The sequence below is a fragment of the Moschus berezovskii genome, chromosome 3, assembly GCF_049115385.1.
Source record: "Moschus berezovskii isolate FMDL1 chromosome 3, NW_MosBer_1.0, whole genome shotgun sequence".
NCBI lineage: Eukaryota > Metazoa > Chordata > Mammalia > Artiodactyla > Moschidae > Moschus > Moschus berezovskii.
Window position 1 is genome coordinate 66,402,601 of NC_142462.1, and position 23,701 is coordinate 66,426,301.

At 39.3% G+C, this 23,701-nt stretch overlaps 1 protein-coding gene across 3 annotated transcripts in view; it reads left to right on the forward strand.

Moving 5' to 3' along the window:
• The window catches only part of IMMP2L (inner mitochondrial membrane peptidase subunit 2), a 1,017,589-nt gene extending 999,750 nt beyond the window's left edge, over window positions 1-17,839 (forward strand). For 2 of the 3 annotated variants that reach the window (XM_055420858.2, XM_055420859.2), the window contains exon 7: window positions 7,638-17,839. In XM_055420858.2, the coding sequence (XP_055276833.1) occupies window positions 7,638-7,775 (138 nt within the window). In that variant the 3' untranslated portion in view covers window positions 7,776-17,839. The remainder of the gene's footprint in view (window positions 1-7,637) is intronic. The other variant, XM_055420860.1, reaches the window with a different exon arrangement.
• The last annotated feature ends 5,862 nt before the right edge of the window (window positions 17,840-23,701 follow it).

Sequence of the window (23,701 nt, forward strand, 5' to 3'; positions counted from 1 at the left end):
CTATATTAATCACAGTCTTTAAAAAAAACATATATTCTGCATTCACGTACCATGTTTTAAAATGATACTGACATTATCCATCTGTGGGAATTTTCACCATTATTTATAATTATGAAGATGACTCTTTTTTTTTCAGGAAGTGAGAGTAGCATCTTTAATAAATGGAATAAAATTATAATAGGTTTTGGTAAAATGAATGATTTAAAAAAAAAAAAAAAACTGAATCACTATGTTGGAACTGAGCTCCAAAACTAGGAAATCAGGCAAATATGTTGGCAAGAGTTCAGCTAAGTTAAAAGACTGGCAGATCAAACCTTAGGAAAAAAGTTAAACAAGTTGGAAAAGCAAATAAAGGCTTGAGGAACAACCGAGCAGCAGCTATCAAATCTAAAAAGGGTTACTGTGGAGGGGATGGAGACCAGCTGTTCTCTAGCTTAGCTGAGCCAGACAAGAACAAAAATAGATAAGAACGGCAGTGTGGCAGACCATTTAGAGCTAGGCTTCTGCAGTTAATTTGGTTAGAATGGTTACTTAGGATGTTCCAAATATACTTAAAAGTCTTTAGAGTTGGTTAGGTTTACCTTTTCTTGGTGTGAAGCCAAATGGAAAACCCAGATCTCGATTTCTCGTGGGGTTAATCAGGATTGCCTGGGTGTGGGATAGAGCTTTTATAAAAAACCACAGGCTCCACCTCTATGAAATGATAGGAAGTAGTTTCCAGGATGTGCTGTTAAGAATAAAAGTACCATCAAAAGGGAAAATGCATAATAGTAGCTACCTTTAGTATGAGAAATAGGGAAGTAATGTATGTGTGTATAAAAATATGTACACATAATATATATAGACATAATAAATATGTACACATAAACATATATAGATATACACAGATAGATAAAAACTGATAAATATGCGTATTTGGTTTTCTTTACTGGAAAAGAAGGATAAACCAGAAATTAATGAATATAGTTGTCCTACTAGAGAGGTAAGGTAGCAGATACTGGAATTTCTCTGTGTGCATTTTTGTTAGTTTATTAGTTTCCTATTGCTGCTGTAATAAATCACAAGTTTAGTGGCTTAAGACAACATGAGTGTATAATTTTACAGTTCTGGAGGTCAGAAGTCCAAAATGGGTCTCACTGGGCTAAAATTCAGGCATTAGCAGGGCTGGCTTCATTCTGGAAGTTCTAGGGGATAATTTATTTCCTTGACAGCTTGCAGAGTCCACCTGCATTCCTTGGCTCATGGCCCTGTTCTACATCTACATCTTCAAATCTCTCTCTGAATCTGGCCCTTCTACCTAGCTGGTCTACATTTAAGACATTTGTGATTACACATGTCCATGGGCTCATATAGGATAGTCTTCTTATCCTCAGACCAACTGATTAGTAACCTTAATTCCCATTTTTTCCTGAGATATTCCATATTCACCATGTCTGGGGGACCGGTATGTGCACGTCTTTGGAGGTGTGTGTGGGGACATTATTCTGCATGACATACCTTATGAACCATTTAAATGTTTATTCAAAAATAAAGCTGAATCAAAAAGGATAATAAAAGTGAACTCTAAAATTGAATACAAATAGAAACAAAAGGAACCATAACTGTACTGGGGAGGAAACAGACTAGATTCAAGCAAGCTTTTTTGAACACAGGACTTTGCCAATATACTGGAATTATTTTAAAGACGGATATAATTGCAAAGAAATCTCTATTTTTACTGAATAAATTTGTTGTTGGTATTATTTATAGTGAACTCAAAACTGCCTTTTTGTATGTATTGTAGGGTAGTGTAAATCTTGTTATGGGGAGACAGAGCATTCACTATGGAGTAAGGGAGACAGAAATTTGGAATGCAGGAAGCTGAGAAGGATGCCTGTGGTCTGGGTTTTTTACAGCCGTCCCCGGAAATGGCGGAGACTGACACCACCAGAAGCGAGCAGCACCTCTACCACCTGATCTTGGTTTCTGAACGGAATTAATTGGTAAAAGAAATCAAAGCCTCCTTAAAGAGATGTCTCATTTCAGATGGACCAGGTTTAAAGTTCAAGGGGGGACTTCCCTGATATCCAGTGGTTAAGACTCTGCCTTGCAATAGAGGAGACATGGGTCAGGGAACTAAGATCCCACATGTCCTGGAGCACCTAAGCCCACCTGCTGCAATTACTGAAGCCCACATACCGCAACCAAGATCCAGCACAGCCAAATAAATTATATATAAACAATAAAATAAGGTTTTAAAAAATAAAGTACAATCGAAAAAGCAAGAGAGTTCCAGAAAACCATCTATTTCTGCTTTATTGATGATGCCAAAGCCTTTGACTGTGTGGATCACAATCAACTGTGGAAAATTCTGAAAGAGATGGGCATACCAGACCACCTGACCTGCCTCTTGAGAAACCTGTATGCAGGTCGGGAAGCAACAGTTAGAACTGGACATGGAACAACAGACTGGTTCCAGATAGGGAAAGGAGTACATCAAGGCTGTATATTGTCACTCTGCTTATTTAACTTATATGCAGAGTACATCATGAGACATGCTGGGCTGGATGAAGCATAAGCTGGAATCAAAATTGCTGGGAGAAATATCAATAACCTCAGATATGCAGATGACACCACCCTTAGGGCAGAAAGTGAAGAAGAACTAAAGAGCCTCTTGACGAAAGTGAAAGAGGAGAGTGAAAGAGTTGGCTTAAAGCTCAACATTCAGAAAACAAAGATCATGGCATCCGGTCCCATCACTTCATGGCAAATAGATGGGGAAACAGTGGGAACAGTGGTTGACTTTATTTTTCTGGGCTCCAAAATCACTGCAGATGGTGATTGCAGCCATGACATTAAAAAACGCTTACTCCTTGGAAGGAAAGTTATGACCAACCTAGAGCATATTAAAAAGCAGAGACATTACTTTGTCAACAAAGGTTTCTCTAGTCAGTACAAAGTACAGTACAAGTCGCTCAGTCATATCCGACTCTTTGCGACCCTATGGACTATACAGTCCATGGAATTCTCCAGGCCAGAAACTGGAGTGGGTAGCCTTTCCCTTCTCCAGGGGATCTTCCCAACCCAGGGATTGAACCCAGGTATCCTGTATTGCAGGTGGATTTTTTACCAGCTGAGCCATAGTCAAGGCTATGGTTTTTCCGGTAGTCATGTATGGATGTGAGAGTTGGACTATAAAGAAAGCTGAGCGCCAAAGAATTTATTCTTTTGAACTATGGTGTTGAAGAAGACTCTTGAGAGTCCCTTGGACTGCAAGGAAATCCAACCAGTCCATCTTAAAGGAAATCAGTCCTGGGTGTTCATTGGAAGGACTAATGTTGAAACTGAAACTCTGATTTTTGGCCACCTGATGTGAAGAGCTGACTCATTTGAAAATAACCTGATGTTGGGAAAGATTGAAGGCAGCAGAAGGCGATGACAGAGGATGAAATGGTGAGATGGCATCACCGACTCAATGAACATGAGTTTGGGTGAACTCCTGGAGTTGGTGATGGACAGGGAGGCCTGGCGTGCTGTGGTTCATGGGGTCGCAAAGAGTCAGACACGACTGAGCGACTGAACTGAACTGAAACCTAACAATACCTAGTGGGACCAAAAAGTTAACGATGCGCTCAAAGGTTCATGGAGACATGTCCAAAAATTAACAACTTTCACTGGCCCAATGTAGAATATTTGAGTATCAAACAAACCAAAAGGTAGTAAGATTTTGAATTTTAAACGGAATCTTTTATATTAAAATATAGGCATTTGAGATTGGTACAGACATAACTTTTTAAGAGAAAATAGAAACTAATAAATATAAATGAAATAATAAACTTGGAAAGCCACTTTTCTGTAATCATGAATGTAATAATTGTTTCAGGCAGGATAATGGATGTTAAATTTTAGATCATTTCTAAATCATCCTCCTTCAGAGAGCAGTGAGATTATATTATTATTAATTACAATGGGAAAATTGTTAATTTATAATAGGGAAACCTGATCAATATCACCTTAAATGATCAAACAATAATGAGGTGAACTGATATTTTGTGCCTCCTGTTGTGATAAAATGGGAAGGATTGTTGTTGTTAGTCACTAAGTCGTGTCCAACTCTTTGCAACCCCATGTACTGCAGCCCACCAGGCTCCTCTGTCCATGGGATTTCCCAGACAAGAATAGTAGAGTGGGTTGCCATTTCCTTCCCCAGGGGATCTTCCTGACTCAGGGATTCAACCTGCATCTCCTGCATTGGCAGGCAGATTCTTGACTGCTGAGAGACCTGAGAAGCCCCCAAAGATAGCAAGATTTTGAATTTAAAAAGAAATCTCTTATGTTAAAATATAAGCATTTGAGGTTGGCACGGACAGCACTTTTTTATGGAAGAATGGAAACTAGTAAATGTGAAAGAAATTAAAAAATTGGAAAACCACTCTTTTATAATCCTCCATGTAATAATTGTTTCAGGCAGCCTAATCAGCTGCTGTTAAAATTATTTTAGATGCTTTAGAAACCATCTTCCTTCAGAGAGCAGTGAGACATGTTGTTAACATACAGGGTATTTACATGTTTTAAAATATCATCCCCTCAATTACTTTTTAGTTACAAAAGAAAAATGACTGATTTACAATAGAGAAACCTGATCAACATCACCTTAATCAAATGATCAAACTTCACATGACAGCAATGGGATGAACTAATATTTTGTGCCTCCTGATGTGATAAAATGGTATGGGTACAATACCAGTTACATGATATTCTTGCCAAGAACGCTTCATTTGACTGTAATCAGGAGGGGGAAAATTGGGTAATTACAGATGTAAGACCTCAAGATTAACCACATGTAAATTGAAGCATCACAGAGACAATCATGATGCAATTTGTGATCCTCAGTTAAGAATTCTAAAAATAGAAGAGCTTTAAAAGACATTATTTGGACAGTTAAAAATTGTATATGGGCTGTATATTAAGTAATTTTATATCAATATTAAATACCTTGCATATAAAGTGTTCCTGTAGGAAAGAGTCTTCTTAGGATGTATAGTTGAAGTATTTGGGGATAAATTCAGCATGGTGACAACTTCAAGTGATTCAGGGAAAAGTATCTGTGTACAAATACATATACAGACATAAAGAGAGGGGCAGCAAAATGTAAGTAACTGGTAAATTTTGGTGACTAGAACTGTTATTTACACAAAATTTTCTAATTTTCTGTAGGTTTGATTTTTAAAGTAGCAACTTGAAGAAAAATTCCGTTATTGGGCCCATGGGCTTCTTGTTTCCCTTTGGGCTGATTTTGTTTACATTCCAAGTTGTTGTGAATGCTTTTTTTTTTTATTATTGTTTGTGGTTATCTCTTTGGAAGTGTCTACCTTGACTTTCACATCTGAATCTCTGGGCAATGTGATTCTTCAAATGCATATAAACAGAACTTTAATGAAAGCAATGTTGTATGTCAATCTCTATGGAGCTGCAATTTATAGGAAAAACATTTGAAAATGGACACAAAGTTACCTGGTTTAGTGATGATACTCAATATGAGTGTGTTTCATAATTTTCTACATCCCTTAAAATATTACTTGATAGCTGATTCCCACTAGCTGTTTTACACATGGTAGTATATATATGTTGGAGAAGGAAATGGTAACCCACTCCAGTATTCTTGCCTGGAGAATCCCATGGACGGAGAAGCCTGGTAGGCTACAGTCCATGGGGTCGCATAGAGTCGGACACGACTGAGCGACGGAACGGAACGGAATGGAGTATATATATGTCAATCCTAATCTAATTCCATCTACCCTCACCTTCCCTCCCTGTGTCCAAATGTCCAGTCTCTACTTTTGCATCTCATCCCTGCCCTGAAAATAGGTTCATCTGTACCATTTTTCTAGATTCCACATACATGCATTAATATACGATCATTGTTTCTCTCTTTCTGACTTTATCCTGTATGACAGACTCTAGTTCATCCATATCTCTTCAACAAATGACCCAGTTTTGTTCCTTTCTATGGCTGAGTAATATTCTATTGTAGATGGGGAACATGGGAGGGGGGCCCAGAGGGAGGAGATATAAATATACATGTAGCTGATTCACTTCTTTGCACAGCAGACACTAACACAAAATTGTAAAGCAATTATACTCCAATACTTGATGGCTTCCCTGGTGACTCCGGTGGTAAAGAATCTGCCTGCAATGCAGGAGACCTGACTTTGATCCCTGGGTCAGGTAAATCCCATGCTGAAGGGCATGGCAACCCACTCCAGTATTCTTGCCTAGGAAATCCCATGGACAGAGTGGCCTGCTGGCTACAGTACATGGGATTGCAATGAGTTGGATATGACTGAGCAACTAACACTTTGACTTTGATTTTTGAAAGCACCAACAAAGGATACAGATTTCCATGCCCTCCCTCAGACCTGTGAAGGGTAATCTGAGCGTAGGGCCTAGATCTGCATTTTCATCAGGCTTCCCACAGCACTGAAGTTCATGTCCCTGACGCATCTTTAAGGGCCTCCTGCCTCTCAGGACTCAGTCTTACAACCTCTAGGGAAAGCTCCCTTCCCTTGCTCCTCTTCCACCCTGCTTCATCCTTTTACCATCTGCAGTGATCTTCATAGATTTTCCTCCACTTATGATGGGGTTATGCCCCGAGAAGCCATTGAAGGTTAAAAACATTTTAGGTAAAAAAAACTGTACTTAATTCATCTAACCTATCTTAAACGTGCTCAGAACATTAAACATTAGCCTACAGTGGGAAAAATTACCTAACAAAAAGCCTATTTTGTAATGAAGTACTGAATATCTCATGCAAGGTATTGAATACTGTACTGAAAGTGAAAAACAGGATGATTGTAAGTGTATCGGTTGTTTACCCTTGTGATTGTTTGGCCCAAAGCCACTGCCCAGCATTACAAGAGAGTATCAGTATCATATTGTATATTGCTAGCCTGGGAAAAATCAAAATTGGAAGTATTGTTTCTACTGAACACATCTCACTTTCACACCATCATAAAGTCAAAAAATCCTGAGTCAAACCATCATCAGTTGAAGACCACATACTGGGTTTTTTCCCTTGTTTCCCACCTCTCTTCGTGAGCACGAAATTCACGTTGTTCTGTGTACTCTCTGTGGAAGCACCTTGCCCACTCTCACACCTAACTCCTGCTACTCATCCAATAAGTGGGACAGTATTTCTTTTTTTAACAAAATATAGATTTATTTAAGGGTATCTCTGCTTTCCCACCAACCCTCCCCCCCCAAAAAAAAAGTCTCTCTGAGATACTGGGAGCTCTGGCGGAAACTCTGAAAATGTAAACCAGATTCATACTCACTGGGGTTTGCAGTCTCTAAAGCAGGACTATTAAGCCCTAAATCCAGCCTCTGTGGCTTGGTAGCTATGTGACTTAAGGAAATGGCAGCCCACTCCAGTATTCTCTTATGTAAAAAAGGGGATAATATCAGTACCTACCTCAAATGATTGTATTAAAGGTATTTACATATATAAAGAACCTAGAAAAATCCCAGTGTTTATTCTCTTAATCATCATCTTTCCATGGAATATCAGACCTGGATCAAATGCTGCTTTCAAGATGTTAATGATGATCCTATGTAAAAGAATATCTTTCTTGCTTTCTTTGTGTCTCTCGTGGGTCCAGGTTTCCCTAGGACTCCTGCATGCCCATGCTACACATATCCTGTGGCCTCCAGAGCGCTGGCAGAAATTAGAGTCTGTTCTTCCTCCAGAGCGTTTGCTGGTTCAAAGCGAAGAGGACTACCTGCAAGGATCCCCCTAAGCTGCTGCCATGGAGAGGCACCACTACCACCAATCACAGGAAGTGGGATGGAGAAGAACAACACTGAAAAGGGCAAAGCTTCTTGCAAGAAATATTTCTATCACATTAAGATGATCTGTATTATTAGAGAGAGTTTTAAAATATTAAACAGTGTTAAATGGCACCTGATTTTATGTTAAATTGTAATACTGTGTTTAATGTCCCCAAAATGCAGACTTTTGGAAATATGAAAATTTTATTCCCAAATGTCTCAAAGGGGATACGTTTTGGATTTTCATGCATACATGTTCTATTCATTGTTAGATTTTGATTTTGGAGCTTTCTGCTGGAAGAATATGAAAACTAATATTTGATGAAAGTAGAAAACAATTAATTTACTCTTAAAATGGAACATGAAGAAACATTATACACATAGGGATAGGAATTACCTTATATTGACAGTATCTACAATGCAGTGACTGCCTGTTAGGAAGAACATCAAACTATGATGCAAAAATAAAACATTGATTTGTTCAGGTACTGTTTTGGGTGTTTATCATTAAACCAGTAATAGTCCATTAATAAGGAATATATTCTTTTATAAGTAAAGAATTAAAATATTGGGGAACCAGGTCTCTCAGTATTTTTCACAACTAAATCTTTCTTACTGGCCCTCTTTTAATCCAAAATTTCTTAGTGATCTCATGCCTATTCACACTGCTGCTGCTGCTGCTAATTCACTTCATTCGTGTCAGACTCTGTGTGACCCCATAGACGGCAGCCCACCAGGCTCCCCCGTCCCTGGGATTCTCCAGGCAAGAACACTGGAGTGGGTTGCCATTTCCTTCTCCAATGTGTGAAAGTGAAAGTGAAGTCTCTCAGTTGTGTCCACTGATGAGTAAACCTATTTTTCAGTATTTGGCCAATATTTGGTAAAATGTTCTGACTGAAATGGAAAAATCACTTCAACCAAGTTTGATTTCTTTTTCCTTCCCAGTGATTTTTCAGTGCTCCTGTCTATAGTTCTGAAATCACCTACTAAACAAGGGGGGAAATACTGACAGATTTTATAATTGTATAGCTAAGAAGGTATATTCTCTGTATGCAAGCCTGCATTTATGAAACCTTTTTTTTTTTTTCCTCTCCCATTGGTTGGAGGTTTGTGCTTATGGAAACTACATCTCTAGATCAATCTCTTCTGTATGCCTGGTCTCATTTTCTTTTGTTTCATCAGCAGATAAGATACCAAACAATAATTAACCATCTTGCAAATGTGGACACAAACTCATTATTAGCTAGCAGAAACAGCGCAACCACAAAAAGCATATGCATATTGAGAGCATATGTTACTAATAATAATTCATTAGCATCATAATAGCTAGTTCAACACATATCAGTGGATACTCATACACTAAGATTGGTCAAAATTATCATTTAAAAAAAAAAGACCTGCTTAATATCTCTTGATGAATCTATATTATCCTTATGAGTTCTTCTTTTCCACTTCCCTCTCTTGCCCAATTTAAGCTTTACACTCTGGCCTTTAACTGCAAATTACCAAATTCTCATTGCTATTTCAAGGCTTGTAACTTTTTTCTCTTGGTAAAGTGCATCCCCTAGGATTATATGTAAAAATTGAGTGCATAAAAGTATTAACCCTTTAGTTGCTAGAGCATAGGAAAGTCCAGGGACTATGGAAGATAGGATTGGGGGAGATAATGAAGCGAGACAGAGAACAAACAAAGGGGTACCTGGATTAGCTGCTACTTATCTTGCTATGGCTTCCCTCGTGGCTCAGATGGTAAAGTGTCTGCCCGCAATGCGGGAGACCTGGGTTCGATCCCTGGGTTGGGAAGATCCCCTGGAGAAGGAAATGGCAAACCACTCCAGTACTCTTGCTGGGTGATTCCATGGATGGAGGAGCCTAGTAGGCTACAGTCCACGGGGTCACAGAGAGTTGTACACAACTGAGCGACTTCACTTTCACTTTATCCTGCTGTGGAAGAATTTGGTATTTTAACAGTTCAGCAAACTGTCTGTCAGCCTTATCACCTCATTGACTGACTGTGTCTTCCTATTCCAACTATTAATTCAAGATTGTAAATCTTAAGGCAGGAGACAAATGCTCCTTCTATTTACTTCTGTATTCTCAAACCATCTAGCATATAACCAACGTAGTTAATATGTCATGCATGTTGAACAACTCAGCTCATAAGCTACCTCCTCAAAGATGCAACTCCTGGCAGAGATTATAAATGTGTTACCTAGTATGTACATTCATGAGTCCATCAATCTAAATATTAAGAAGAAAGAGTTATTAACTGTCCACCACTCCCAGGGCACAGCAAGAAGTCATAGTAGACCCAGGAGCCCAGTCTTTCTGTGAAAGAGGCCTATTAGCTTATATTCATAGCTATGATCCAAGGGGCAGGCTTCTAATTAAAGACAAGTCAAAGAGGTGACTGTAATCCTTTCCAGAGACCTCAGAGGGCAGCCACTACCTTTGCACTCTCCCTCTGTTACATTCCAGAGCACCAGTATCTCCCAGAGAAGAACCTTACACATGTCTGGTGCCCTTGTTTTTTGTGACTGCCACTCATGGGACACCCTTTGATCACCTGACTCTGATGGCCAGCAGTGATAGCATTCATGTGTCTCACAGAACTAACAATTGGAGAGTCATTTCTTGGCTGATTGTCACCCCCGGGCAAGGCACAGATAGGTGCCTAAAATAGATGCCCATTCTTTCTGGGAAAGTCGCCTGTTTGCTGGACCTGGAACTTTGGTCTGAGGGGCAGGGGTCTGGTTTGTCACACATCTAGGGGCCTTCTGAGGTAAGGACACCAGGATGGAGGTGGGTAGATGCCCTATTTGTGCTCTCCCTCTGCCTCATTCCAGGTTGTCAACATCTTCCAGAAGAAAGCTTGTATGACACTCTGATTTTTGTGACTGCCACACGAGACCCCTCTAGACTGCATGACTCTGGAGGACAGTAAGATTTACACTTGTGATCCCAAAGGACTATATGCATTTACACATTTTAAAAGCTGCTGCATGAAGGCCTAGCTTCCAAACCACTTGAATCTAGGTGCTGACTGAGATCCTCACCTCCACTGACAGGTCTTGGCACATCCTCAGCTAGCAAGAGCCACTAAATATAAGACAGACTCCTGGGACAATCACAAAGGATTGACAAAACAACCAAGCAGTAAGGTAGAGCAGAACAATAAGGTTTATCTCCTTCACATGGCTACTCCTTTAAGACTGGTAGAGATTGTTGTTTTATTTAGTGCATAGAAACCAACATGGAGCATCAAGGAAAATGAAGAAATATGAATATATTCCAAATGAAAGAACAAAATAAAACCTGAGAAAAAGTTGATTGTGAAACAGATAAATAATTTACCTAAAAAGTTTTCAAAATAGTGGTAATAAAGATGATCACCAAACATGGGAGAAGAAAAATGACCATAGAACTTCAACAAAAAGGCAGAAAATGTAAGAAAGTAAAGCAAAGAGAAGTCACAGAGCTAAATACAATAACTGAACTGAAAAGTACACTAGAGGGATTCAATAGCAGACTAGATAGATGAAACAAAAGAAAGGATCAATGGAATTGAAAACAGAGCAGTGGAACTCACACAATCAGAGCAGCAAAAAGAATAAAGAATGAAAAAGTGTGAAGATAGTTGAAAGGGATTATGGGACAACATCAAGAATACCAGTGTTTACAATATAGGGGTCCTAGAAGAAGAAGATCATGGCATCTGGTCCCATCACTTCATGGGAAATAGATGGAAAAACAGTGGAAACAGTGTCAGACTTTGTTTTTTTGGGCTCCAAAATCACTGCAGATGCTGATTGCAGCCAGGAAATTAAAAGACGCTTGCCCCTTGGAAGGAAAGTTATGACCAACCTTGATAGTATATTAAAAAGCAGAGACATTACTTTGCCAACCAAGGTCCGTCTAGTCAAGGCAATGGTTTTTCCCGTGGTCATGTATGGATGTGAGAGTTGGACTGTGAAGAAAGCTGATCGCCAAAGAATCGATGCTTTTGAACTGTGGTGTTGGAGAAGACTCTTGAGAGTCCCTTGGACTGCAAGGAGATCCAACCAGTCCATTCTAAAGGAGATCAATCCTGGGTGTTCATTGGAGGGACAGATGCTAAAGCTGAAACTGCAATACTTTGGCCACCTCATGCGACGAGTTGACTCACTGGAAAATACTCTGATGCTGGGAAAGGTTGGGGGCAGGAGGAGAAGGGGACGACAGAGAATGAGATGGCTGGATGGCATCACTGACTCTGTGGACATGAGTTTGAGTGTACTCTGGGAGTTGGTGATGGACAGGGAGGCCTGGCATGCTGTGATTCATGGGGTCGCGGAGAGTCGGACACGACTGAGCGACTGAACTGAACTGAACTGAGAAGAAGAAGAGAAAGATGAAGATGACTTATTTGAACATGACGGAAAAAATTTCCAAGCCTGAGGAAGGAAACAGACACCCAGATGCAAGAAACCTAGAAGTTCCAAAAAAGATGAACCTAAAGAGACCAAAACATGTTATAATTAAACTTTCAAAAGTAAAGACAAGAAGAAAATCAAAGCAGTAAAAGATAAACAACATGTTGTACAAGGGAAATCCTATAAAATTGCTAGCAGGTTTTTCAACAGAAACTTTGTAGGCTAGAAGGATGTGACACAGTATACTTGAAATCCTGAAAGAAAACAAACAAAAACTTCCAACCAATAATATTCTACCTGGAAAAGTTGTTGAAGGAGAGGGAAAGAGTTTTCCAGACAAGCAGAAAGTAAAGGAGTTCATCAGCACTAAACCAACTTTACAAGAAAAAGAGACTTCTTTAATCTAAAATGAAATGGTACTAATTAGTAACAGGAAAACATGAAAGTATAAATCTCATGAGTGAAGTTAAATATATAGTAAAATTCAGAATAATCTAATGTAAACATGGTAGATGAATCATTTATAAAGCTAGTATGAAGGTTAAAAGACAATGCTAAGAAAAATAACTATTAGCTACAATAATTAAAAGATACCCATAAAAAAGAATAGATGCTTTTGAATTGTGGTGCTAGAAAAGACTCTTGAGAGTCCCATGGATTACAAGGAGATCAAACCAGACAACCCTAAAGAAAATCAACCCTGAATGTCCATTGGAAGGACTGACTCTGAAGATGAAGCTCCAATACTTTGGCCACCTGATACGAAAAGTGAATTCATTGGAAAAGACCCTGATGCTGGGAAAGATTGAAGGCAAAAAGAGAAGAGGGCAGCAGAGGATGAGATGGTTAGCATCACTGACTCAATGGACATGAATTTGAGTAAACTCCAGAAGATAATGAAGGACAAAGAAGCCTGGAAGGCTGCAGTCCATGGGGTCACAAAGAGTCAGATGTGGTTTAGCAACTGAACAACAACAATGAGATTGTCTATATTACCTAAATAAAATGTCTATACATCCAAAGCAGTCTATAGATTTACTGCAATCCCTATGAAAGATGCATGAATGACATTTTTCACAGAACTAGAACAAATACTGCCAAAATTTGAAACCACAAAAGATGGTGAATTGCCAAAGTAATCTTGAGAATAAAGAACAAAGCTGGAGGTTTCACACTTCCTGACTTCACATTATACTCAAAGCTACAGTCATCAAAACAGTATGGTACTGGCACAAGAAGAGACACAGAATAGAAACCCCAGAAATAAATCTATGCCCTATGGTCAATTGATCTATGAAAAAGGAGGCAAGAATATACAATAGAGAAAAGACAATCTCTTCAATAAGCTGTACTGGGAAAACTGGACACGTATGTAAATTGAAGTTAGAACATTTCTCTTACCAAATTTCAATGGCATTTCTCACAGAAATATACCAATCTAAAATTTACATAGAACCACAAAAGAAACTGAATATCCAAAAGCAACCTTGAGAAAGTACAAAACTTAAGCCACCATCTTCCTTGACTTCAACTACTGGGTTGGCCAAAAAGATCACTTGGGTGCTTCCAAACTCTCTTACAGAAAAGCCCAAATAAACTTTTTGGCCAACCCAATATATTATAAGGAGAGAGAATACAGCAAGGATATAAGAAAGCATTCTCAAGTGAATACTGCAAAGAAATAGAGGAAAACAGTAGAATGGGAAAGACTAAAGATCTTGTCAAGAAAATTAGAGATACCAAGGAAACATTTCATGCAAGGATGGGCACACTGAAGGACAGAAATGGCATGGACCTAACAGAAGCAGAAGATATTAAGAAGAGGTGGCAAGAATACAAAGAACTATACAGAAGAGATCTTAATGACCTAGATAATCATGATGGTGTGATCACTCACCTAGAGCCAGACATCTTAGAATACAAGGTCAAGTGGGCCTTAGGAAGCATCACTACGAACAAAGCTAGTGGAGGTGATAGAATTCCAGCTGAGTTATTTCAAATCCTAAAAGATGATGCTGTTAAAGTGCTGCACTCAATATGCCAACAAATTTGGAAAACTCAACAGTGGCCACAGGACTGGAAAAGGTCAGTTTTCATTCTAATCCCAAAGAAGAGAAATGCCAAAGAAATTTCAAACTACTGCACACTTGCACTCATCTCACATCCTAGCAAGGTAATGCTCAAAATTCTCCAAGCTAGGCTTCATGAGTATATGAACTGAGAACTTTCAGATATTCAAGCTAGATTTAGAAAAGACAAAGGAACCAGAGATCAAGTTGCCAACATCCATTGGATCATAGAAAAAACAAAGGAATTCCAGAAATCATCTACTTCCGCTTCATTGACTATGTTAAAACCTTTGACTGTGTGGATTACAACAAGCTGTGGAAAATTCTTAAAGAGAGAGGAATACCAGACCACCTTACCTGCCTCCCGAGAAACCTGTATGCAAGTGAAGAAGCAAAACATGTTAGAACCAGAAATGGAACAATGCACTGGTTCAAAATTGTGAAAGGAGTACGTCAAAGCTATATATTGTCACGTTGCTTATTTAACTTATATACAGAGCACATCATGCGAAATGCTGGGCTGGATGATGCCCAAGCTGGAATCAAGATTGCCGGGAGAAATATCAATAGCCTCAGATATGTAGATGCTGCTACTGCTGCTGCTAAGTCGCTTCAGTCATGTCCAACTCTGTGCGACCCCATAGACAGCAGCCCACCAGGTTCCCCCATCCCTGGGATTCTCCAGGCAAGAACACTGGAGTGGGTTGCCATTGCCTTCTCCAATGCCTGAAAGTGAAACGTGAAAGTGAAGTCGCTCAGTTGTGTCTGACTCTTAGCAACCCCATGGACTGCAGCCTACCCAGGCTCCTCCATCCATGGGATTTTCCAGGCAAGAGTACTGGAGTGGGGTGCCATTGCCTTCTCTGGATATGTAGATGACACCAAGCTAATGGCAGAAAGTGAAGAAAAACTAAAGAACCTCTTGATGAAAGTGAAAGAGGAGAGTGACAAATCTGTCTTAAAATTCAGCATTCAAAAAACTAAAATCATGGCATCTGGTCTTATCATTTCATGGCAAATAGATGGGGAAACAATGGAAACTGACAGATTTTATTTCCTTGGGCTCCAGAATCACTATGGTGACTGCAGGCATGAAATTAAAAGATGCTTGCTCCTTGGGAAAAAAAGCTCTGACAAACCTAGATGATGTATTAAAAAGCAGAGATATCACAATGGTCTGTATAGTCAAAGCTATGGTTTTCCCAGTAGTCATGTATGGATGTGAGAGTTGGACCATAAAGAAGCACCAAAGAATTGATGCTTTCAAACTGAGGTGCTAGAGAAGACTTTTGAGAGTCCCTTGGACAGGAAGGAGATCAAACCAGTAGATTCTAAAGGAAATCAACCTTGACTCTTCACTGGAAGGACTGATGCTGAAGCTGCAATACTCTGGCCACCCGATGCAGAGGACTGACTCATTGGAAAAGACCCTAATGCTAAGAAAGACTGAAGGCAGGAAGAGAAGGGGGTGTCAGAGGATGAGGTTTTTGGATGGCATCTTTGATTCAATGGATATGAGTTTGAGCAAATTCCAAGTGATAGTGAAGGACAGGGAATCCCGGCATCCTGCAGTCCATGGGGTCACGAAAAGTTGGACATGACTGAGTGACCAAACAACAAATATACTACAAACTATAGTAATCAAAGCAGAATGGTCCTGGCATAGAAACAGACACATAGTAATAAACCCATGCCTATATCGTCAATTAGTTTATGACAAAAGACCAAGGATATACAATAGAGAAAGGACAGTTTTTCAATAAATGTTAGGAAAAGTAGACAGCCACAGAAAAAGAATGAATCTGGACCACCATCTTCCACCATACACAAAAAAATGTCTCAAAATAGATTAAGAACATGAACACCTGAAATCATTAACTCCTAGAAGAAAACATGGGTGGCAAGCTCCTTGACATTGGTCTTGGTGATGACTTTTTGGAATTGACACCAAAAGCAAAAGCATCAAAAGCAAAATAAACATGTAGGACTACATTAAACTAAAAGCTTCTGCACAGCAAAGGAGACTTATCAACAAAATCAACCTACCAAATCGGATGAAACATTGGCAAATCATATATCTTGTTAGGGTTTGATGTCCAGAACATATAAAAAAAACTCATGAAACTCAATAGCTAAAAAAAAAAAAAAAAAATCCAAAGCCTCTTGGACATTTTTCCAAAGAAGACACATACATGATCAAACAGTTACATAAAAATACGTTCAACATCACACTTATCAGGGAAATGCAAATCAAAATCACAATTAGATATCACCTTACACCAGATAAAACATCTGCCAAAAAGAAAAGAAGAGGGAGGATGTGGATAAAAGGGAACTCTTATGCACTGTTAGTGGGAATGTAAATTGGTACAGCCACTATGGAAAATATATAGACTTTCCTCAAATAAATAAGACTAGCATATGCTGTTGCTGGGTTAGCCACTCAGTCATGTCCAACTCTTTGCGACCCCATGGACTGTAGCCCACTAGGCTCCTCTGTCCATGGGATTCTCCAGGCAAGAATACTGGAGTGGGTTGCCATGCCCTTCTCCAAGGGATCTTCCTGACCAGGGATCAAACCCAGGTCTCCTGCACTGCAGGCAGATTCTTTACCACATGAGCCACCAGGGAAGCCCATATAATCCAACAATTCCACTTCTGGGCGTTTCATCTGAAGAGAACAAAAACACTAACTCAAAAAGATACATCCACCCCCATTTTTATCGCAGCCCTACCTCACGCGACGAGTTGACTCACTGGAAAAGACTCTGATGCTGGGAAAGGTTGGGGGCGGGAGGAGAAGGGGACGACAGAGAATGAGATGGCTGGATGGCATCACCGACTCTGTGGACATGAGTTTGAGTGAACTCCGGGAGTTGGTGATGGACAGGGAGGCCTGGCGGTCTGTGATTCATGGGGTCGCGGAGAGTCGGACACGACTGAGCGACTGAACTGAACTGAAGAGAGTAGCCAAGGCATAGATAGATACAACCTAAGTATCCACTGAAAGAGGAACAAAGACACATGGATAGATATCCAATGGACTAGTATTCAACCATTTAAAAACTGGAGATCTTGCTATTTATGACAACATAGACCTTGAGAACATCATGCTAAGTGAAATAATTTATACAGAAAAAGACAAATATTGTATGATTTCTCTTATATGTGAAAACCAAAAAAGGAAAAGAAGAGGAAAACAAGAAGCTCACAGGTACAGAGAACAAATTGGTGGTTGCCAGAGGTGAAGGGGTGAGGTGTGAAATGGGTAAAGGGGGTCAAGAGGCAGAAGCTTTCAGCTGTAAGCCACGGGGATGTGATATACAGCGTGGTGACTTTAGTTAATTATACTGCATTGCATATATGAGCATTTCAGAGAATAGATCTTAGAAGTTCTTATCACTAGGAAAAAAACTATGTATGGTGATACATGTTAACTAGACTTCCTGTGGTGATCATTTCATAATACAAGGAAATACGGAATCATTGTGTTGCATACCTAAAGTCAATATAATGCTATATGTCAATTATACCTCAATAAAAAAAACTAATTTGGAGACACATTTTTTCTACCTTGGGTTTTGATTTCTTAATATCTTTTAAATTCTCTTCTCTCCTGATGAATTTAAGAAGTGAAAGTGAGTCAAACTATAAATTTCTCACCAAAAGCTATTTTCCTGTACTACTCATTTTTCTCCTTAAACACATGAGAATAAACCTCTTAAAAATTTATATTTTAAAAGTCAGAAATCTCTCAAGCATCCCTCTTACAACTGACTTCCAATAAACAAAATCATTACCAATGTCCTTATTTTGCCAGATTTGCTCTTTCCTTCATGAGTATGGTAGAGGTTTTAAGTAGTTCACCAAAATAGTTTTCCTCTTTTTCCTAGAAACAACACTAAGTTATGTTTTCCAGGTTTCCTGCAGTTAGTTACGACCAAGTTTCTGAGTTCTTGACAACTCAGATTATGACTAAAAATGATTAATGTGTCTGGGACATAAAACCTCTCATGGGCTTCTCTAGGATCTTCCCATGTCTCCAGTGGGAAGCTAATGATTATAAGACCTTAAAGGTTAAGAGAAACATGTGATGGAAAATGTGAGAGTCCCTGAGTGACCACCTGAATAAAAGCCAACACAACTGAAACATTGTCCCTGGACTATCAAGTTAGCAAGAAACACATTTCTATTCTGTAAATTCATTGAGATGTTGAAGTCTGTTAGCACAACTAACATAGGTTAATTAATAGAGATCCCTATAGAGAAAGACAATAAAATGGTTAGATAGCATCACTCCCTCAACGGATCTGAATTTGAGCAAACTCCAGGAGATAGTGAAGGATGGAAGAGCCTGACATGCTGCAGACCATGCGGTTGCAGAGTCAGACACGACCTAGCAACTGAACAACAACATCACAGAGGAGGATTCCTTAGTATAGCTTAAAGGACTGTCCTTTAGCTCTTCTTTGAGCCAAGACTATTACCTCTGTCTTTCAAAGGTTAAGATCTCTATTTCTAAAATGTGATAACAAACTTCATATGCATTTCAGTATCAAAATCAACTGATTACTTATTATTTTGGTCTTCAAGTAGGCAAAACACCTTTAGGAACCATTCTAATATATACAGATTATAGAATGGAAATGTTCACCTGGCAGAGCAAAATGGGAAGGTTATTAAATTCACTTGGGAAACTACATCAAATTCAGGAGGAATTTGTTATGTTAAATAGTTTTCATGATGACAGAGATTCAATTTAGGCTTTTAGTTTGATCTTACTGACGTTTAATTTGAAGCTACAGTAATTTTTCATTACATTAAATGCTTTAAATCACAAGATTAGCAAGTCTCTAATCAGTTCTACTAAGAGGGTGGTATCCAATCCCCAGGGGCAAGGAGTCCAAATCCACCCACAAAGAACCCGAAGACCCTAACAAGAGGGTTCATCTCCAAACACAACAAGCAAGGGTTGATAAGCAGGAAGGTCCCACTGACATTCTCCAACAGAGGTCTCTAGTGCTACTCTTTTCAGTCTTCTCACGACATGTATATCCTCTATTTTGGGTGAAACATTACTTCTGTGAGGAGCATGGGAGCCCTCGGCATACATATTTCCCCCTCAGATCATCCTAACCCCACTGACCCTTTTTGCAAGAATAAAATATTTCTCACCAATTTTCTCATATTCCTATAATTCTGCAGTCTTTATACAAAGTTTTGCTCTCTCTGGGCAATGTCATAGATTTTTTAAAAAATGCTGTCCAGATTCAAAATCTCAGTATGTTTCTATCCCTTTCCCGCTATATTTATCTCATTCATCCATTCATCTTCTTCGAAGATTAATTTATATCTTCCCATTCAAAAAGCTTTTACATCTTTTCCTAATGCTCACCCTGAACTAATGACTTTACTTCCAATTTAACGAGAATATATAAAGAATAAGAAAAGGACGTCAGCATCTTGTCAGAACCATGTCTAACAGGGCTATGTGTACCTGTATCCATGTATTCTGCTTCCTGACTGTTCTGATAAACCCATTTAAATGCACCTTTCCATTTCAGAAAGTTGAATCCATGACTAGGAAGATAAGTTGGAAAGTATATTCAGGCTGCAGTACAAATCGTTTTAAAAATGTATATGTAAGAATTCTCCTAAGTCCACTCTTTATTAGACCCAAGCCCTTTTTCCTACTCGAGGAAATTACTATAGTAATTGACCACTGTCTCTACATTACCACTTTTTATTTTCTCCCCGTCACTCCCATCAACATGTCAGTATGCTGTCATTTCTCCCACTTCACAACCCTTTCCCTTGACACATGACCCCCTTTATTCCAGTCATCCTTGCACACCTTATTTCTATATAAATCAACTCCTCCAAAGAGTTGCCTACACTCTGTCTCAATCCATTCAAGCATTGACCCCCCACGACTCAACTAGAACTTTTTGTGTCAAGGTTACCAGAGACCTCTAATATACCAAAGTCAACTCCTTCAGTTCAGTTCAGTTCATTCAGTCATGTCCGACTCTTTTGTGACCCCATGGACTGCAGCACGCCAGGCTTCCCTGTCCATCACCAACTCCTGGAGCTTACACAAACTGAAGTCCATCGAGTGGGTGATGCCATCCAACCATCTCATCCTCTGTTATCCCCTTCTCCTCCCGCCTTCAGTCTTTCCCGGCATCAGGGTCTGTTAAAATGAGTCGGTTCTTCACATCAGGTGGCCAAAGTATTGGAGTTTCTGCTTCAGTATCAGTCCTTCCAATGAATATTCAGGACTGACCTCCTTTAGGATGGACTGGTTGGATCTCCTTGCAGTCCGAGGGACTCTCAAGAGTCTTCTCCAATGCCACAGTTCAAAAGCATCAATTCTTCTAGCAGTGCTCAGCTTTCTTTATGGTCCAACTCTCACATCCATACATGACTACTGGACAAATCATAGCTTTGACTAGAAAGCTAGTCAAACTAATGTTGGCAAAGTAATGTCTCCGCTTTTTAATATGCTGTCTAGGTTGGTCATAACTTTTCTTCCAAGGAGCAAGCATCTTTTAATTTCATGGCTACAGTCACCATCTGCAGTGATTTTGGAGGCCCCCCCCCAAATAAAGTCTATCAACTCCTTAGCCTTCATTTTATTGACCTCTCAACAACATTTGGTATTGCTTTCTACTCTTTCCCTTAGATTTTATTCACTTGCCTCCTGGGGAGTGACTATTTCTTGGTGTCCCTGTAGTTCATGAACAATTCCTACTCAGTAGCCTTGGTTCTTTCTCAATGTCTATTAGCATACTCTAGGGATATTTCAGCCTCTTTAATCTACAGTCATTCCACTCATGATTACTGAGCCTTGGGGAGAGGAAGTTTTCTGTCCAGAATGCTCTGAACCCTGGAGCCATCTGAGAATCAAAGCTAGATAAATATTGCGTTGCAAGTAGTTTCTCATGCTCCATTGATTACATTTTTCTTTTGTTGATTATTTCCTTTCCTGTGCAGAAACTTTGTAGTTTGATGCCCCACGTGTTTTGTAACTTGATTACAGTAATCATTTCACAATGGATATCAATTTATAACATTGTACACCTTAACTGTATACAATTTTTATCAGCTATACATTAATGAAGATGGAAAAAAATGAAGTTACAGCTTTCATTTTTCAAAACTAGCTATGAGTATCAAAATCCCCTGAGAAATATTCTCAAATCTTATTTCCAGAGAAAAGTTCATTCCAAAATATTCATTGAATGAAGAAACGTGAATTTCCTACCATATTTTAAATATTTTAATTAAATCTAAGCGCCAAGCACCACTCACTTATTTAGTAAGGTTTATTTTTTGTGGAATAGATAAATGAGCCTAATTCTATATCCACTCCCACCAACCATCAATATAATGACAATGGTAATAGATGTATTGTGACTATGTAGGAGGGTGTAATTATTTTTAGGAAATTTATGTAGAAGTATATCAGGTAAAAGTATTCTACAAAAATGTTCCAATTGTCGAATAAGGGAGGGGCATATCGGAACATATTACATCATTCTTCCAATTTTTCTACAGGTTTGAAAATTTTCAACTTTTTAAAAATGAGGAAAGGATATACCTCATGCGACGAGTTGACTCACTGGAAAAGACTCTGATGCTAGGAAAGGTTGGGGGCGGGAGAAGAAGGGGACGATGGAGAATGAGATGGCTGGATGGCATCACTGACTCTGTGGACATGAGTTTGAGTGTACTCCGGGAGTTGGTGATGGACAGGGAGGCCTGGCGTGCTGTGATTCATGGGGTCGCAGAGAGTCAGACACGACTGAGCGACTGAACTGAACTGAACTGAACTGAAGGATAAAGCAATGGCTCTCCACTTTACTGCTTTCCTTCCACACCTTCCTGGGAAAATGTGTAAATAAAACCAGGACAATGCTGTTTCAATTTATTTCAGTACAACCTCAGTGCTGTTCATTTAGGGATTAGTTTATATTTTGGCTTTTTCTCCTCTTTTTATAACAAGAAGTCTTTCCAAGTACTTTCATATATCACTTGCAAGAGAAATCATGAGGAAACAGAAACAGCGATCCATCATGAAAGAAAAAAAAATTTTTTTTTTTAAAGCTTCTAGTATGCTTACTATTCATGACTCTATTTGAAATCAGTATTTTACTCTCTCCTCTGGCCTGGTTGCCATTCACTTGTTTTGTGGGTGGTTTGGGGCAGGTCGGTTCTTAGAATTCACATCCAAAAACACAGTAGTGAGTAGAAACTGGGGAAGAAAAAAAGTAAAAGAATGTGGGAGAAGAGTAACAGATTAAGTATAGTCAAAAGGAAAGTGAGCAATTTTGGCAACTTGTGGGGCTATCATAAGTCTTTTTTGAGACTACAAATCATCCCCTCACTCATAAGACCTCTTTCTTCCCTAAACTGTTTTAGTTTTCCTGAGACAAAATGGACATTAAAGGTTGTGTAGAGAAAGAGAAGCTGGAAAGATGTTGAGAGCAAAGCAAGATTAGAGGTTGTTAGAGAAAAAGAAGGAAATGATGGTAATAGAAAGAAAGTTGGTGGTGGCACTTTATTTTTATTTTTTATTTATTTTTGGTGGGACCACACTTGCAGGATCTTAGTTTCGCCACGAAGGATCAAACCCAGGCCACAGCAGTAAAAGCACTGAATTCTAATCACTAGACCACCAGGCAATTCCCAGTGGTGATATTTTAAGTAGTGAGTATGTATGTGCTAAGTCATTTCAGTTGTGAACGACTCTGTGCAACTCCAGGGACTGTAGCCCACCAGGCTGCTCTGTCCATAGGATTCTCCAGGCAAGAATACTGAAGTGGTTTGTCAGACTCTCCTCCAGAGAATCTTCCCAACCCAGGGATTGAACCCATGTCTCTTACGTCTCCTACATTGGCAGGGGGGTTCTTTACAACTAGTGCCACCTGGGAAACTCATCTTTGAGTGATAATAACTAAAACCAGAATAACATCGTATTTCTGGGGTAAACATTAGTAGGTCCAGAGGCATACTCTTCCATTTCTGTGTTGAGGAGTACTGAGACTATGCAAAATAACCTATCTGAAACACTACTCTGGAAGTTAAACCTGTGACACAACCAAACAGCTTTTCCACCAAGACTAACTCTGAGACTCTCCCTCAATTTGACCATTGATCCAAAGCTATTATGTTACACATGATCTAACCTCAAGAAGTCTCTCTCCTTGTCAGATTCATCCTATGTGACACGTCCTAGGTCCTGAATTCCTACAGATACCCTTTCCTAATTTCCCCATTTTCAGACGTTACCACTACAATTTTGGTGAAATGATAATTTCCCTTACTGCAGTACATCTTTACTTAGTCAGGTTTTCCTGGTGGTCTTTTGAGAAACTGGCAGTGAACCCATGGAACAGGATATTATAATTG